This window comes from Acanthochromis polyacanthus, chromosome 16, assembly GCF_021347895.1.
Source record: "Acanthochromis polyacanthus isolate Apoly-LR-REF ecotype Palm Island chromosome 16, KAUST_Apoly_ChrSc, whole genome shotgun sequence".
NCBI classification, from domain to species: domain Eukaryota; kingdom Metazoa; phylum Chordata; class Actinopteri; family Pomacentridae; genus Acanthochromis; species Acanthochromis polyacanthus.
In genome coordinates, this window is record NC_067128.1 from 19,312,978 (window position 1) to 19,330,648 (window position 17,671).

At 40.5% G+C, this 17,671-nt stretch overlaps 1 protein-coding gene across 1 annotated transcript in view; it reads left to right on the forward strand.

The window, feature by feature from the left end:
• Positions 1–574: 574 nt before the first annotated feature.
• Positions 575–17,671, forward strand: part of scara5 (scavenger receptor class A, member 5 (putative)) — a 132,221-nt gene continuing 115,124 nt past the window's right edge. The window contains exons 1-2 of the mRNA XM_051936645.1: positions 575–830; positions 11,237–11,358. Of these exons, the coding sequence (XP_051792605.1) occupies positions 11,247–11,358 (112 nt within the window). The 5' untranslated portion in view covers positions 575–830; positions 11,237–11,246. The remainder of the gene's footprint in view (positions 831–11,236; positions 11,359–17,671) is intronic.

Below are 17,671 nucleotides of genomic sequence, written 5' to 3' on the forward strand. Positions count from 1 at the left end.
GGAGAGTATGGCACCATGGTGTGTTTTGACACTATTTTTATGCAGACAGAGGGGGGTTGCAAGTAATCAAGAAAATTTGGGACACCTTTAGGATTTGTTAGCACCAACTTTCAAGGTTTGATCAACCTCCATTGACGCAGAACAGCTTTAAATTGTTAACCCATTTCTTGTTCCCTGAAAAATGTACATTATTTTTTAGTTTTGCATAACCTTACCCATTTTTTTTAACCTCTGGCAGTTCTTCACTTACCTTTGTATCATTCCAACCTATTCGTTAGACTTGAACTACTTGAATTTCAGTAGAAAACTGTGAAAATTAAAGCTTTTGACCAGTACTGCACTTCTACATTTCAGTCTTGCCTTAATAAGCAAATAATAAGAATGAGTGACCAAAAACAACAAAAAAATGTATTAAATTAAACACATTGTACCTGCTTTCAGAGTGTGGTTTACCGTATCCTCCCAGCAGGGGGCGCTCAGGTGCAGCAGCAGAGACTGATCGGGTTCAGGTGGAGCACCAGCTGCTCGTCACGCAAAACGAACCTCAGCTGGAGTTTTGTGGTGGTCACATGACGATGTTGTGGGTATATTACTGCAAATGTCTGAGATAGTTCTTCACTACAGAGCTGCTGACTGTCACTGTGCCTGGTGCAGGTTTACTGCGTCTATCTACTAACTTTACTGCAGTCGCAGAGACACTCCGAGAGCTGCCGGACCGAACCAAAGGAAATACGGCGTCAAGACATAACTTTTTAAGGGAAATTATGAGACCTGCGGAGCTGTGATTTTATTATTATTATTATTATTATTTCCAGTTGACAGCTGACAAGGTGAGACTTGAGGACCTCTGCTACTTGCTTTATCTCAACTTTTACGCGACACAGGCTTAATAGAATCTGACAAAGTGTTTACACCTGCTACATGTGCACCTGTGTGCCACCTGTCACCGAGATATTATGCAAAATATACGCACAGATCACATCAGCTCTTAGAAGCTCATCGGCTGTTTAAGAAAATACTTTTGCAGAAATTAATTAAGTTTAATTGAATGTCAAGTGGCTACATCATCTGAAAAAGGCTGCAGTGCTGCAAAATCTGCTCTAAATTTGACCTTCTAAGGTTGCAAACTGATTGGAATCTGCTTTTGAATTTTTCTTACAATTTGGTCAAATGGCAGTTTAAACTTCAGACTTGCTGCATGCAGTTTATTGGAGCGGTGCACCACAAAAGAACAGGAAATGCACATTTAATGGAACTCATCCGCAGAAAATAGTTGCTTTATGTTTCAGCGGTCATGGGTGAAGTATCCCTGCCTTTAATTAGGCGAGAAATGGGTTAATGTTGCACATGGATGACTGAGCAATGACATGGGATGTGTGCCTACTGTGTATGGAGAGTTGGTGCTTTCAAGTGCTCTAATTTAAAATAAGGAATTGTTTCATTTATTGTTCCATTGGAAAATGAATCAAACAAATGTGGAATGCCAGGTATTATGTTAGAAATTAGCTTTTGACTAACTTGTGGAGTAGCTTTTAATTGCTTGGTCTTTTCAGTCACAGCTTTATGTTGAAATCTGCTTTCCATATCAGCAGAGACCACACACCCTGCTTTCTTCTGACCTCGCAGACAATCAGGTGCCCTGTTGGGGACAAATCTTGACACATGACAAGATAATCGTTTCCTCTCATGCTGAGAGAGTCGAGGGGGGTTCGTCTGCTGTCCTGAGTGGATTTCCAGTCACTGTCCCAGTTCACTGAACTGTTGCTCTGTGCATTTTCTATGTCGTTGACCTGACTCAGAGCTGTGTGGACAAGTCTCTCTGTGGCTTTTACTGGCAAAACTTTTCACTGTTTTCAAATATGCAGATCATGAATTTTTCAGCTTCGACAAAATGTGATGGTGAATGGTCCACAAAAGGAAATGCATTTCAGATAAAAACCATGTTTAACTGTAGTAGTTTGTGTTTTGCATCTGCTTCAGTTAGTGATCTTATTTGGATTCTGAGAGAATCCAAACCACAGAGCTACAGTGATAAGACTATGTCCACTGCTGCAGTGCCTCCCACTGATGCTCATTCTGAACAGGGCATGTCGCAATTTGTAGTTTCTCTATCTGGACATTACTGTACCAATATGAAACTGCTATTAAAGTAGGTTCTCAAAACCCAAATGTGTCTGTCATAGACTGTATATAAAAGATGAACATAGTCTAAAGTAAAGCCAATGTGGAAGTGACTTAAACCTATATTCTTTCTAACAGCCAGTAGGGGGCGACTCCTCGGGTTACAAAAAGGAATGATACTACCGAAGTCTGTCAGAAAATGACTTTACTTGTCCCTTATCTGTTACTCGAGTCAAAATTTTCCTATTGAGTTGATGGTCTCACTTGAGTAAATTATAGCCCTATTCCAAGTAAAACAGTATAGAATGTTAGATTTTAGGGTGGGGCTACTTTGTGATTGACATCCCTATTATATCATCATGCACAGTGTCCTTGAGTCTTCAGCCAGATTTACCCCTTGCTTTTTACATTTGGCTTTAAAAGACCAAGATGGTGATAGCCCACTACCAAACTAGAGACTTCAAAATAGCAGTCTGCAAACTAATGGGTGATGACACAACAAACACTGATCTTAATGTGTTAAAGCAGCATTAACTGATTTCTTTCAAGTTGGGGGCAGCATAACAAGCTGTGAACACATATGTTATATATGTTAGCAAACAGCTTCCTGCTCGCACATCCAGCAGACGCAAAGCAACCTTTTTGTTCATTTGCAGGTGTGTTGGTGTTGACTTGGTCTCCACCAGCGCTTGGTGCTCAGGAGGTAGTTTACAGTGGGTCTTTAGTTGAAAATAGCTGATGACAGACATGGTATGATGTGTGCAGATGTAAAAGTCAGTCAAAACAAACTAAATACCTGGCAGGCAGTGAGTGAATGTCAGTTAAGCTACAAAGCCCCACATTACAATTAGTGCAGCTTTACTCTTTTCTGTCTTGTCACATTGCACCATGAACCGTTTGAGCTCGAAGAAGGAAAACCTCCAGTCAGAGAGATCATAAGTATACTGACAGTCAATAGAAACTTTGAGGTAGAAATGTAGGCAGAATTCTACTTGTGGGGGGGTTGTAATTATTCATTGTGGATTTACTGATGATCTAGTGCCCTGGTAGTTGAGATAATGATGAGTTGTCATGATTCATTGCACATGGGTGGGTCACTTTCCAAAAGTGAACCAAATACACACCAAGCAATACTCGGTGAGTATCTGCACAACTTGAGAATGGGTTTTGAAGGCCTATATAAAGGCCCAAAAAAGGCCACCATTGTTAGTCCAGTGAACAGCATCATGCCGCGTCTATCACATGAACAACGTCTGGGTATGGTGGAGGCCGGTTTGAGCTACAGTGATGTAGCCAGGCGTATGGGCTGTTCCAACCCACAATCAGAAGCCTGGTCCAAAGCATGCGCCGACGGATTGCTGCCTGCATCGAAGCAAATGGAGGCCATACTCTGTATTGACTGTTGTGACTTTGTGTTTGGCAGGTGCTGTTTTCTTTTGTGAAATTCTTTATTTTTAAATCATTCTTGAAACTTTAGATTTTTGTTTTTGTATGCCAATATGCTAAAGAAATGATTCATATGAAGAAAATCCAGTTTCGGGCTTCAAAGTAAAAATTATGTTGAAAAATATGGTCTCAAAGTTTTTAATGACTGTCAGTGTAATAACACAAGAATAACAACAGGGTTCAGTCTCATTAGTTTTGGTGGTTGGAGGAGGCCTGAGAGAATCCAGCATTGCAATGAACAGTTGATACTGTATGTTAAAGACTCACTGAAACAGATGACATGTTTGTGAATGACTCTGTTTAGTGCTTCCTACACCAGGTTATGCATATGAGTTTTGAAGCCATATATCTGCTAATGTATTATGCAGAATAGCCTAAATTAAAGACAAGTAAAAATTCTAAAGGAAAAAACTGCATTAGGTATCTGCCCACCATATGCCACTAGAAGGGCTTCGGTGTACCTTGGCATTGACCCTCCATGTCTGTTAAACTCTACTGGAGAGGAAAACACCATTCTTCCAAAAGATTTTTCCTCAGATGATACGGGAGGAGCGTGACAGGGAAGTAGCACTTTCACCTCAAAACAAGAAAGCTCTGTGTTCCAGCTTGCTGGTCAGCTGAGGTCTCTGTGTGGAGTTTGTATGTTTTCCTTGTGCTGACACATTTCCTCTGTGTGCTTCGACTTCCTCCTACAGTTCTATGACACAGATGATAGCTTCTAAATTAGCTGGATGTGCAAGTATGAGCATGCATAGTTTTCTGCCTCTTTGTGTGACCCTGCAGTGACTTGGCAACCTGTCCATAGTGCACCAGGCCTCTTGTCTAATATCAGCTTCAATAGGCTCCAGCCTCCTGTGATGCCCTACAGGATAAAACAGGTGTGGATGATGGATGGGTGGGTGGTGGTGAAGTTCCATGGGTGTTCAACTGGGTTCAGATGTGGTGACTGTGAGGGCTATATCATATGACTCCAATCATTTTGTTACTTATCAGTACATTCACTGACTCTATGTGACCTATGGATTGTAGCAGTGTCATCCAGGGAGAGACCATTCTCATCAGGGTAGAAATGTTTTATTGTAGGACAAAGTTGAACGTTTGCCACAACTTTATATTAATTACCAGTGGACCCAGATTATGTATAGAATATAACAGACCTACCAGTTCCCCTCATGGTAGAGGTCAAAGGTCATCCATCTATACATTTGCAGTTACTTTGCCAAGGAAAGTGGTGGAGTTATGTAATCGACATAAGTCTGTCCGTTTCTTAAAAAACGAATTAACGAATTTAGATGAAATTTTCAGGGAATTTCAGAAATGACACAAGGACCAAATAATAAGTCTTAGGCTTTATAGTCTTGTGAAAGACTTCTGCATCATTGTGAGACAGCGACATGGTGTCACTGTAACTATGACAACAAATGAACACTCCATCAGCTGCCTCCTGACAGTCACATGATTGTGATCCTCCTATAATCGACCACTGTGGACTTATCAGGATTTATCCATCAGAAATGGTGCAAGGAACAATTGATTAAATTGTAGGGGTGTTTCCAAGTCCCATCAGTTCTGGCTGCCAGCTACAAATTTAGGTCACACAGTTCAGTATCTGTGTATAACATACACATGCGTAACTCACACCTGTGCTTGGCAAAAAGGCATTTTGTTTGTGGGTACATCTATGTTAAATGGCCACATTCTATGTTGCTGGGATTTCTAATCAACAAATGTTGCATTTATAAAAAACAAAATGCTCCATTTCTGACAGTGCCATATGGGGGAATGAACAGCCTTGGCAGACTACTGCACTCTCTGAGTGCTTTTCTTGTTTTGAATGTGCCAGTATTACAGGAGTTCTCCACCAGGGAGTGCTGACAAATTACCATGTCATTTGTAAAGTGTACTGCTCATTAATTTCATGGTCTCTATTCAACATGACTGGTTCCTTTAAAACTGGGTTTAAAGAAGCCATGAAAAAAATGTCTATTTATGTTGGAAATTGAAACATTGAAGTTCATGGCCGCCTCAAAAACCCCATCCAGCTGTAGCACAGTATAGCTGTTGGTGTATATCAATCTTCGGATGCTTAAATTTCTCCAAATTTCATCTGGCGTTTATACTATGTTGTCTGTCATGTGGAGAATCACCAAAAGTGTGTAGGTGAAGAAATGTGTGAGAATCAGACAGAGAGTGCACTGCTTTCCCACCATCCTCTGCTGGCACTAAGAGCCCAGCCGGATGATAAAAGAGTGTTATATCCCACCAACTCAGAGTAATTAGAAGATAAGTTGGCCCATGCACGCAACCACTCTCTGTAGACACAGTCACACACACACAAACACGTATGCAGGGACGTGGAGTGTTTAGTGGGATCTCCTAGCAGCCCTAACGGTTCCTGTCTAGCTTCAGTCTAAATGTCAACCTGACCCCTCTATCCCCTCTTTAATGAGAAAGTCCTGACGGAGCGCTTTTTAACGACTTTCTCAAACACTCACAGATCTGCCACTGAGGCTGGTGGGAGTTTGACACCCACGACTCCTGACCACAACAGATTTCATTTTATCCCTCAGAGGTGTCTGGCGCAGCCTTTCTGTCCTGAGTCGTATGCGTTTCTCCTTTGTACTTTATTCACATTCGGTTTACTTCATGCATAGCGTGGGAAACCACGCCCAAACTAGAAGAGCAAACATGCTGGTTTCAGAGTAAAGCCTGGTGTACGGCTCAGAGTATGGGGGAAAATTTCAATCTGTTCATAAAGAGAGCAACTTATTTGCATTAATGATCCGTTAAAGTCTTGACAAATACGATATGAAATTCAATGTACTTTTCTAAATTGAGTTATAGCAGAGGTTGTGTAACTCTGCAGTAGCTACACCTGCTAGGTGACACTGTCAAGATTGAGTTTATGGTGTAATGATAAGTGGATTCTGGGACAAGTTCCTCTCCCAGAAAACGTTTTCATTAGACTTATGTGCCTGTTTGGTCTAAGGTTTATAGAAAGGAGGGTGTCTTGGAACTCTGCCATTCCTAAAGCAGTCTAATCTCACTATATTCCTCACCTCATAATTCAAAACTTAAAATTCATTCTTATCACAGCTACTTACAATACAGTAAGATAAAGTGTTATGAGTTGTAAAATAATGTTGCAAATTAGATCCCAACAAGTACTGGACTTAACAGCCAGTACCAATATCTGCTTTGGGGGATTTATAAAGCAGTCACTCTAATTTTTTTAAAGCTGTTTTTGTCATGATCATGTACACTAGCATTAAAAAGTTTTGGGTCACTGAGAAATGTGTTTGAAAGAAAAACAATTTTTTTCAATAAAGAAAATATTAAATGAATCAGTTTAGACATTGTTAATGTGGTAAATGACTATTCTCGCTGGCATTGGATGATTTTTATTGGAATATCTACATAGGAGTACAGAGGAACATTTCCAGCAACCATCACTCCTGTGTTCTAATGCTACATTGTGTTAGCTAACGGTGCTGAAAGGCTAATTGATGATTAGAAAACCCTTGTTATGCTAGCACATGAAAAAAAGTGTGAGTTTTCATGTAAAACATGAAATTGTCTGGGTGACCCCAAACTTTCATCCTTGACAGGTCACCAGTCTATCACAGGGCTGCACAGAGACAACCCATCAACTTGCATTTACACGTATGGACAATTTAGAATCAGAAATTAACCTCAGCATGTTTGTGAACTGTAGGAGGAATCTGAAGAACCCACGCAGACACAACGGGAACAAGGCAATGAACCTCTAGCTGTGAAGTGACTAGCTCGTAAATACTGCAATACCTTCTTACTTATTGGAAAAAATTTCAACAGTAATAACCTCTAATATTTACAGATTTTCTGAGAGCTCACATATATTCAGATTGATGCTTAATAATGCAAAGCTGAACAAATATGGAGACCTCAAGCCAGGCAAAATTTGTCAATCGAGTTTACCCAGATTTAATCATTAAAAGTCAATGTCAATGAACAATACATTCAACTCTGAAATGACCAACACATTCAGCTGCCGCATCATTGAGTTGTTCGTTCATGTGGCAATTGGTGAATCTTACCCAACTCTTGCATTGTTCTCCTCTGACGAAAATGTGTCACTGTCCTTACTTTGATGGACAGAATGCCTAACTTGGACCTGCAGATAAAGGTCATAATAGAACCATTGTTTATGTGACAAGCACTGGTTCAAGATTTTTTGTTCTTCTGGCACACGTCTATGTTGAGGTCGTCTTGGTATGTCCAACAGAGAGGGTCAAACCCAGAACTCACTGGCTCGAGGTCATTTCTACTGAGAGATTCTGAACAACCTTTCTCATTCTGCTGCCATTGCGACCTGAATACTTGGCAAAAAAAGAACATTTAAATGCACCATTTTATCAGATTATCTCAATGCTAAATATGGCTACCAGCTTTATACACTGCTCAAAAAAATTAAAGGAACACTTTTTAATCTAAGTATTACATCAAATTAGTCAAACATGTGGGATACTGATCTTGTCAAGTAAGTAAAAGAGGGGTTTTTTAGTCAGCTTCACCTGCTTTGGTGTTCATAAAATTAACAACAGGTGCACTAGAGGGGTAACAATGAGACAACCTCCAAAACAGGAATGAATTTATCGGTGAGGGCCGCTGACATTTTTTTCCTTCCTAATGTTTTCTGACTGTTTTGCATTTGGCTAGTGTCACTACTGGTAGCATGGGGCGATACCTGGACCCTACAGAGGTTGCAGAGGCAGCCTAACTCCTCCAGGATGGCACATCAATACGTGCCATTGCCAGAAGGTTTGCTGTGTCTCCCAGCACATTCTCAAGAGCATAGAAGAGATTCCAGGAGACAGGCAGTTACTCTAGGAGAGCTGGACAGGGCTGCAGAAGGTCCTCAACCTATCAGCAGGACAGGTATCTGCTCCTTTGTGCAAGGAGGAACAGGATGAGCACTGCCAGAGCCCTACAAAATGGCCTCTAGCAGGCCACTGGTGTGAATATCTCTGACAAAAACGATCGGAAAGAGATGCAATGAGAGTGGTCTGAGGGCCTGACATCCTCTAGTGGCCCCTGTGCTCGCTGACCAGCACCGTGGAGCTCGGTTGACATTTGCCATAGAACACAGGAATTGGCAGGTCTGCAAATGGCGCCCTTTGCTTTTCACAGATGAGAGCAGGTTCATCGTGAGCACATGTCACAGACATGGAAAAGTCTGGAGAAGCCATGGAGAACGTTATGCTACCTATAACATGGTTTAGCATGACTGGTTTGGTGGTGGGTCAGTGATGGTGTGGGGAGGCATATCCATGGAGGGACGCACAGACCTCTACAGGCTAGACAATGGCACTCTGACTGCCATTAGGGATCAGGATGAAATCCTTGGATCCATTGTCAGACCCTACACTGGTGCAATGGTCCTGGGTTCCTTGTGGTGCACAACAATGCCTGGCCTCATGTGGTAAGAGAACTCATGCAGTTCCTGGAGGATGAAGGAATTGACACCACTGACTGGCCCCAATACTCACCTGACCTAAATCCAATACAATGCCTTTGGAACATTATACTTTGTTCCATCCGACACCACCAGGTTGCTCCTCAGACTGTCCAGGAGCTCAGAGATGCCCTGGTTCAGATCTGGGAGGAGATACCCCAGGACACCATCCATCGTCTCATTCGGAGCTTGTCCCGATATTGTCAGGCTGTATACAAGCACATGGAGGTCATGCAAACTACTGCGTACCGTTTTGAGTTGCTGCCAAGGAATTTCAGAAAATGGACCAGTCTGCCACATCAGTTTTTCACTTTGATTTTGGAATGTCTTGAATTTAGCCCTCCTGGGGGTGGATAATTTTCATTTCCATCAAACAATGTGGCATCTTTTCAATCCTAGCACATTAACCAGTCAATATCAATGTAAATATCCAGTTTGTTTTTTCCCCCGCATTGAAATATGATGTGTTTTCAAAGTGTTCCTTTAATTCTTTTGAGCAGTGTATTTGTTCAGTTACCATTTCCCTTTGGGCTGACATCCGAATACTCTACCATGTTGTGGAAAACTGGCAGAGAAGTTAAAGTTTTATTACCTCCTCTGATGCTGTACTATGAAAACCAGCGGCCACTTCCACACGCTCTTCATGGCCAGTTGCTATAAAAGGTTAATCACTTTTTCTTTCTTGCCGTTTTATCCATATTAATTCACAGCTTTTGTAAAATATCTTCTTAAAAGGCAAACAGACCGAGGGAAAGGGACTAAAACACAACTTCTGTCCAGCTCTGTTGGCAGAAGGACAGAAATCATATAACACAGGTTTAGAGACAGCCACAGTCTTAACACCGCAATAATTTCCTTCTGTTTGTTTAATTTGGAGCTACATTGTTGGGTGTGCAACAGAGATGACCAGATGTCTCATTCCTGGTCCACCTCATTAACAGCACTAGAGGGCAGTAATGGAAATAAAACATGCATGATTAAACCTGCTTGTGAGGACCAGCTCCACCTGTTAGACTGTGATATTCTCTGATTAAACCAAATCTCTGGCTCTGACCATGGCTGTTTCAGTATTACCGTATTACCAACAAAGTGTCAATTCAATTTTCTTAACAGAGAATTCTGGGTGCTTCACAGGAGCTTGTTGGCTAGCACTTTAGTCTTGCAGCTGGAAAATCCCCAGTTCACAGCCCGGCCTTTTCGGGATCTTTCTCCTTGGAGTTTGCATGCGTGGATATTCTCTGGCTTCCTCCCACAGTCCAAAACATGCTGAAGTTAATTGAGAACTATGAATTGCCCGTAGGTGTTAATGTGAGTGTGATTGTCTCTATATGTAGACCTGTGGTAGACTATTGACCTGTCCAAAGTGTCCCCTGCCTTCACCCTAAGTCAGCTGGGATAGACTTTAGCCCCCCATGACCCTAATGAAGATTAACCGGTGTGTATATATGATGGATGGACAATTCTGGGTTAATTTACCTTCTGTATCTGGCATTGATGTGGCAGTTGTGGCTCCAGGGTAATTTTAGTTGAACCTTCCTCCTCGGCTTTAGACATCTGGGCAAGTTTCACAAAACAGTTTGAGAACATTATATATCTGAGAAAAATCCCTGAGTTCCCAGCAGCTTTTCAAAATTCTTTACACAAACACTTTTGAATTTTCTTCTCAGTCTGATTCAAAGTAACCACAGAAATTAGCCATCTTAAACAGCCATTTTGCATGAGGGATTTCTTTCCGGGAATACGTTCTGGCTGACCTTATCATACTCCTGGATCAGTTGGCGCACTTGTCTATGCACACTGGTTTGCTTATGTGTGTGAGATTTTGAATAGCTTTCCTTTTAGTGGAGATTTGTTGTATAATGGGTAACGTTTATTGTGCCTTTGCAGTAGCATCTCCAAAGATGTAGAACAGCCTTCCCCTTCCAGTCAAAGAGGAATGGTTTGTTTGATTATATTTAGGACAAAGAAGTTACATAAAACATGAATGCTTGGTCATATTCCTTTACTCATGATCATGACAGTATTCAGGTTATGAAACTCACATGGTGCAACAAATTACTTGGATACTCAAATAAACAAGTGCTAATCAGGATACTCAAGCATATGAGATTGGACTTCAAAATATTTCTTTCGGATCGTAGATGACAGTGGATGATGTGCATCTTCTCTCTTCAGTCAGGTGGAGATGGAGAACAAGGCCATGTACCTGAGCACAAATGAAGAGCGAGAGAACACCTCTATGTATGAAGAAACCTATGATGGACGCAACCTGTCCAAGCTCAACCTGTGTGATGAAGGTAAGGAAGAGAATTAAACTTGCAAATGACTGAGCTGAATGAAGTCGTCGTTGCTACTGGATATTTCACCCAAATTACTGACTTTCTAAGGGAGCAAATTAAACGTCCTCTGGATTTAAGTCCGCTTGCACTCACAGTATTCCCTGCTGCAAAAGGAAGCTGATTACAGTAGTTTCTAGTGAAAGATGTTCTCTAATGACAAGGACAGCTCTCTATACTCTCTGGCGACAGAAGCAGATGGAAAAAATGCTGTAACTGATTGAGGGACCTTCTCCAGAGCCATTTATGTGTATACACAAAAACACACACACTGATAACCAGCACAGACCCAATCAAATGCGCTGACACACATGCACAAGGAGAAGCAATGCTGTCACTGTTTGGCATTTGCTCTCCTCTCACTGTGGTCAACTTTGAAGGCCAGAAAAACATTCAGGAGCAGCATCTGTGTGTGTGAGTACAGGTGCAGCTGAACGAATCCACAGTTGACCCTCTAGTGTTCTCAGGTTTCGACCCAGCGCTCGGCCGGTTATGTGGGAAAGACTTGCTGAACATTAACCAGAGAATTTGTTGACATTTTAATGGAACGCGGACAAAGGCCTCACACGTCAGAAACACTGTCCTCATCCAGCTTCACTAAGCCTAGAACACTTTCACACCTCCTTCAATTAGAGAAGAGATTTCTACAGGAGGTTTAAAGAGAACAAGACCTTGGCAGGATTTCAACCACACAGGCAATATAAATCACAGGTTAAACTCACTGTGAATTATGGGAATATAACAAGCTTTATCTTGAAGGAAAAATCAGTGTTTATTGGTCTTGAACTGTGATAAAGTGTTAGTAAGCCTCTCCACCATGGTCTCATGTATGAATGGTAATTATAACAGCACATTACAATTAATTTGACAATGATATGCTAATGGTTAAACATGCTTTAATAAGTGCATTTTTTTGTTTTTTGTTGTTGTTGTTTTGTTTGGGAAACAAGTTGTAATGTCACCACCACCTGCCAATTACAGAGACAGTGCCTGACTTTATGGAATCTGTGACACTTGCCAAGCACCATGTGTGTTTGATTTGGAAAGTTAAGCTTAAAGGAACAATACCCTGTCCTTGTAAATTCACATGCCAGTAACTGACTCACACTGGTCCTGCTGGAAATAAACAGTCGGTATATGTGTCACAATGGGTCCCTTTTTTTTTTTTTTTTTTTTTAACTAGTAAAATAAGTCTCCAAGTTTGCTAATCCCTGTATAATCAATTTATGAAACTCTCTATTTCTTTGTTCAAACACTAGAGTACATTGACGAAACCATCACTGTAAACACACGACTGAAACAACATGAGTTCTGAACATGTTTTCAGTTACTTGACGAAAACTAGCATTGTTCAAAATTAGAAATTTCTCATTTTTGTGAAACTTAATTTCAGTGAAAATCACAAAAGTAATGTACATAACCAAAGTTAGTACACTCCTTTGCAATGTCACTTAAATATGAAATTTAGAAAAATAAATCATCAGAAGCTCTTCTTTTTCAGCTGCTCTTTGTTAACGAGGAAGTTGTGTTGCTCTGCCTTTCTTTTCAGCACTGGGAGTCATCTTGTCAGACATTCATGGTGCAGTTTATAAATCTTGCCTTCCCAATGCTTTCGCACTCATGCGGCCTCATATCATCCCACTCCCACCGCTGAGATTTACTGTTGGGAGTATGCATCCACTGTGGCAGTCCTGGCCAGGTTCAAGCCAAGCATGCTGGATCCCATCTGTGCCAAATTCATCTTGCTTCCAATATTCATTGGACTTCTTTTCATGTCCTTTAGCAAAGTTCAGTCTTGCAGTTTTGTGCTGAAGACAAAGCCAGGGGTTATTTCTTGCACACCATTCACAGAGGTTGACATTATGCACTGTCCTTCACACTGTCTGAGCAGAAAGCACAGACACTCAGATTTCCATTAAAAACCCCTGTGCCAAATCTGAAGTACTTGCCTATAGATGTTTCAGAGCTAGATTGTGTAAGAAGTGCACTGTCCAAGACATCATTTTAGGAAGACAGTCTGTAGTTCTTACTAGTGTCACTCCAGTTCATTTCATACCTCTTAATTGATGCCACAACTGTGTTTTTGCTGATGTGTAGTTCATTATCTGTTTTTCTGTATCGCTTTCCATCTTTGTGAAGTCTCACAATCTCTCCAGTCTATTTTAAAATGCTAATCAAACAACCAATACAATACAATAGTGACAACAAAAATCTAGGTAAATTTTCTTCATCACTTTCCTCCCAAGAGATGTCCACTTCCATGGAGGCAAGGAGGCAATGAGCCCAGCTAGGCATAGAAGCTAGAAGCAGGGAAACCACTACCTTGGCTGTCCGGAGTTCAAACATACCACTACCAGCGCTGCATCAACATCACTGCCAAGTGTTTATTTAAGCCAAACAAGAACAGTAAAGGGAATTACAAGCCATGTCTTGGCAAAAAAAGGAGCAGTCCGTGTCAACTTTCAGTGTTTATGCATTGCTAATTACCTCCCTGCTCTTGCTCCACACTTATTTAATATATAGACATGACAGTGGCATTGAATAACATATTTCCTAAAGTACACTGCTGTTCAAAACTTTGGGGTCACTTAGAAATGTCCTTATTTTTGAAAGAAAAGCATTTTTTCAGTGAAGATAACATTAAATTAATCGGAAATGCCATCTAGACATTGTGACTGTGATAAATGACTATTCTAGCTGGAAATGGCTGATTTTTAATGGAATATCTCCTTAGTGGTACAGAGGAACATTTCATCACTCCTGTGTTCTAATGCTACATTGTGTTTGCTAATAGTGTTGAAGGGCTAACTGGTGATTAGAAAACCCTTGTGCAGTTATGTTAGCACATGAATAAAAGTGAGTTTTCATGGAAAGCATGAAATTGTCTGGGTGACCCCAAACTATTGAACGATAATGTATTTGATGCATGTCCTGCAATGAGGTTGGAGGGGGAAAAAAAATGTAAAGACAGAGCACTAGGTTATAATTTCCCTCTTAAACTGCTTGTGCATTTTCCAGTCTGTTCTTATGTTTGTATGGCGTGTAGCTGTTTTGACTTCTCCTTAAGTGTGTTTTGAAGTCCAGCGTGACTAAACCGAAGACAAGGACAAGGCTGGAGTGCTGTTTCTGTTTCTATACATTCCAACCATGTGACACACACAAACACATCTGAGCCAGCTGTGTTTGTCTTACACTGCAGGAGTGTGTGTTGTTCATCATAGAGGGGAAGTGTGTGTGTGCATCAGCAACAATAACATGGTGCATGGTTTAAGGATAACCAGTGGAGAGCAGGACAAGTGTTATGAAGAGTGGATGAACCTTGATTACACGAGCCAACACTGTTACATCACAGTACAGTGAAGTTTGCTATCACATATCAGGATATAACACAGCTAGTACTGGCTATTTAATATTAGAGTATTGATACTTGCCTATAACACAGACTGATGCATGAGGATCAGTTGGTATTAGTTGTATATGCTCAACTAACAAACAGACACTATGTTGTTGATGCACTATGAGTTAGCGAGTGAGAGTGCTGACTAATTTAGAAGCCTGCAAAACTTACAGTGTCCTGTTCACATTTTAAGTGTGCGAATCGTCTGACCTTTGCATCCCTGAAACTGCTGCTGAAAAGTGTGGACTAGATGCTCTGACAGGCTAGAATTTCTGCAAGCTACACAAACATAACAAGAAAAGCACTTGGAGAGTGTAGCACTCCACCAAGGCTGCTCAGGAATTGTATCATTTCCAATGGATGAAATCTTTCATTAAAAAAATGGCTTTGCACTGAGCACAGGCCTGTGTTATGCATATGTACGTTTATGTTTGGATACTGAGTCACGTGACCTAAATATGTTGCGAGTGGCAGGAATTCTTGGGACTCGGAAACACCCCCACAATTTAAACAATTGTTCCTTGTACAATTTCCTTGTATAATAAGCCTCAAAGCCCGCAGCAGTGGATTTGTAGTGGGATCACAATCATGTGATCGTCAGCAGGCAGCTGATGTGGTGTTCACTGGCTGTCGTAGTTGCAGTGACACCATGCCGCTATCTTGCACCGATACGGAAATCTTTAACAAATCCATGGATACAGACTATAAGCCGCACTGAAAAACACTAATCAAGTAGTCCTTGTGTCATTTCTGACCTTCCCTGAAAATTTCATCCAAATCTGCTGTTCTGTCTTTGAGTAATGCTGTGCACAGACAAACATACACTAATCATCACACAAGTCTGCTGCATTCCTTGGCAGAGTTAAACATAACTATGATGAAAAACTCTGAAATGCCTGTAAATTAGCAAAAAAGTTACGTTTGTAGATCACAGCTGCTCAGACTCACTACTGCACAGCATGCTGAGGCGATTTCCTGAAATTTGACACATTATGGAAAAAACACCTTCAGACTGTAAACTCCTTAAGCTGTGCTGTTCCACCCTAAGTGTAAGTAGAAGCATTTCTGCAGGTCATTCATCCCTACATATCGGACTGTAAAATGCTGTATGATAATTTCACTGGTCTACCTCATTTACTGCTGCACTTTTTTTTTTAATGCACATTCCACATACTTATGTGGAATAACTATTACAACCTCATCCTCTCGTATATAGTGTTCTTGAAAATCATCACATTCTTCTTATGTATATCATGTTCTCTGCATTTTATTTTTTATTACCCTGATGCCCCTGTTTTTTGAGCTGCTGTAACGGTGAACTTTCCCCACTGAGGGATCAATATATGAAGAGTTTATTTGCAAAAACCGATAACTCCGTTTTTGATAAATTTTCAGAAAACTTTTTTTATTGTTTACTTGAGATAATGTCAAAGTGAAGTTGAGTGGATTTGACTCAGTAGAAAAATACATGACAAAATGGAGAAAAAATAAATTATTATTATCTCAAGTAAACAATAAAAAATGAGTTTTCTGAAAACGGAGTTACCTGTTTTTACAAATGAACTCTTCATATCTTGTTTTTGACAACACTGCTCAAAATGCCCACCTCTTTATCAGAATTTCTGTCGCTATGAACAACCGTTTATAAAGCACATAAAACTGTGCCTTGAATTTTTAAGCAATCATTTTTCTGGAAATATTATCCGCTCTCCTCATCACCCTCACCCCAACCAGTCGAAGCAGACGGCTGCCCTCCCTGAGCCTGGTTCTTCTGGAGGTTTCTTTCTGTTAAAGAGAAGATTTTTTTTGCCACTTTTACTAAAGAGTTGATCAAAGGGAATCATTTAAATTTGTTGGGTTTCTTTAAAAAGTAATTTGTAGGTTCAGTTCATCTTTATTTATACAGCTTCGATTCACAACATACTACATTACCATTCAAAGGTCTGAGGTCAGCCAGACAGTTTCATGTTTTCCACAAAAACTCACACTTTTATTCATGTGCTGACATAATTGCACAAGGGTTTTCTAATCATCAATTAGCCTTTCAACACCATCAGCTAACACAATGTAGCATTAGAACACAGGAGTGATGGTTGCTGGAAATGTTCCTCTGTAGCCCTATGGAGATATTCCAGTAGTGCCAGACTAGCTAGCAAGCTATAGCTAATCAATTTTGCTCACCATGGCATTCAAGTGATTCTCATTTGCTACTACATTCAAGAGGTAAATTTTTGAGATATTGCTGCGAGTTAGGGAACCATATAAATATCAGGACTCAAAACAACACTAAGAAGACTTTAAAACATTGCCAAGTTTCACTTCCGTAAGAAAAGCTTTGGAGTAATAATTTGGTAAGACTTTAATAAAGAATGTCATCTGCTTCAATCAGCAAAACAGGCCAACAATATTGAGGATAATGCTGGTGATGTCTGAAAACAGTTTTAAAATATGTCAGTCGTAGTCCAAAGACTGATAAAGAATGTGACTCGAGAACATCCTTCGAAAACCTCTTCATCCTCCTGACCTGAAGGGAATGTTCCCATCAGTAACATCAACAGCTTGATCTCTGTTTCCTGCCAAGCTGTCTCTCTCTCTCTCTCACACACACACACACACACACACACACACACACACACAGAGGAAAAGAAAAAACACTTCCATCATTCATAAACAGCGTTTCATCAAAGACTAATTCTCAAACATCTGTTTGACCTTGAGAGCACCGTTAAGTAGTGACATGAATTATAGCAATAGCTCCTCAGTGAGTGTATGCATTTGTACAGTTCATAAAACAAAATTCGCATGAGTAAACTCTGTTAAATGATATGACTTTTGGGTCAGGATGCATGCTGTTTGATAATTTAGTTAAAAGTAATT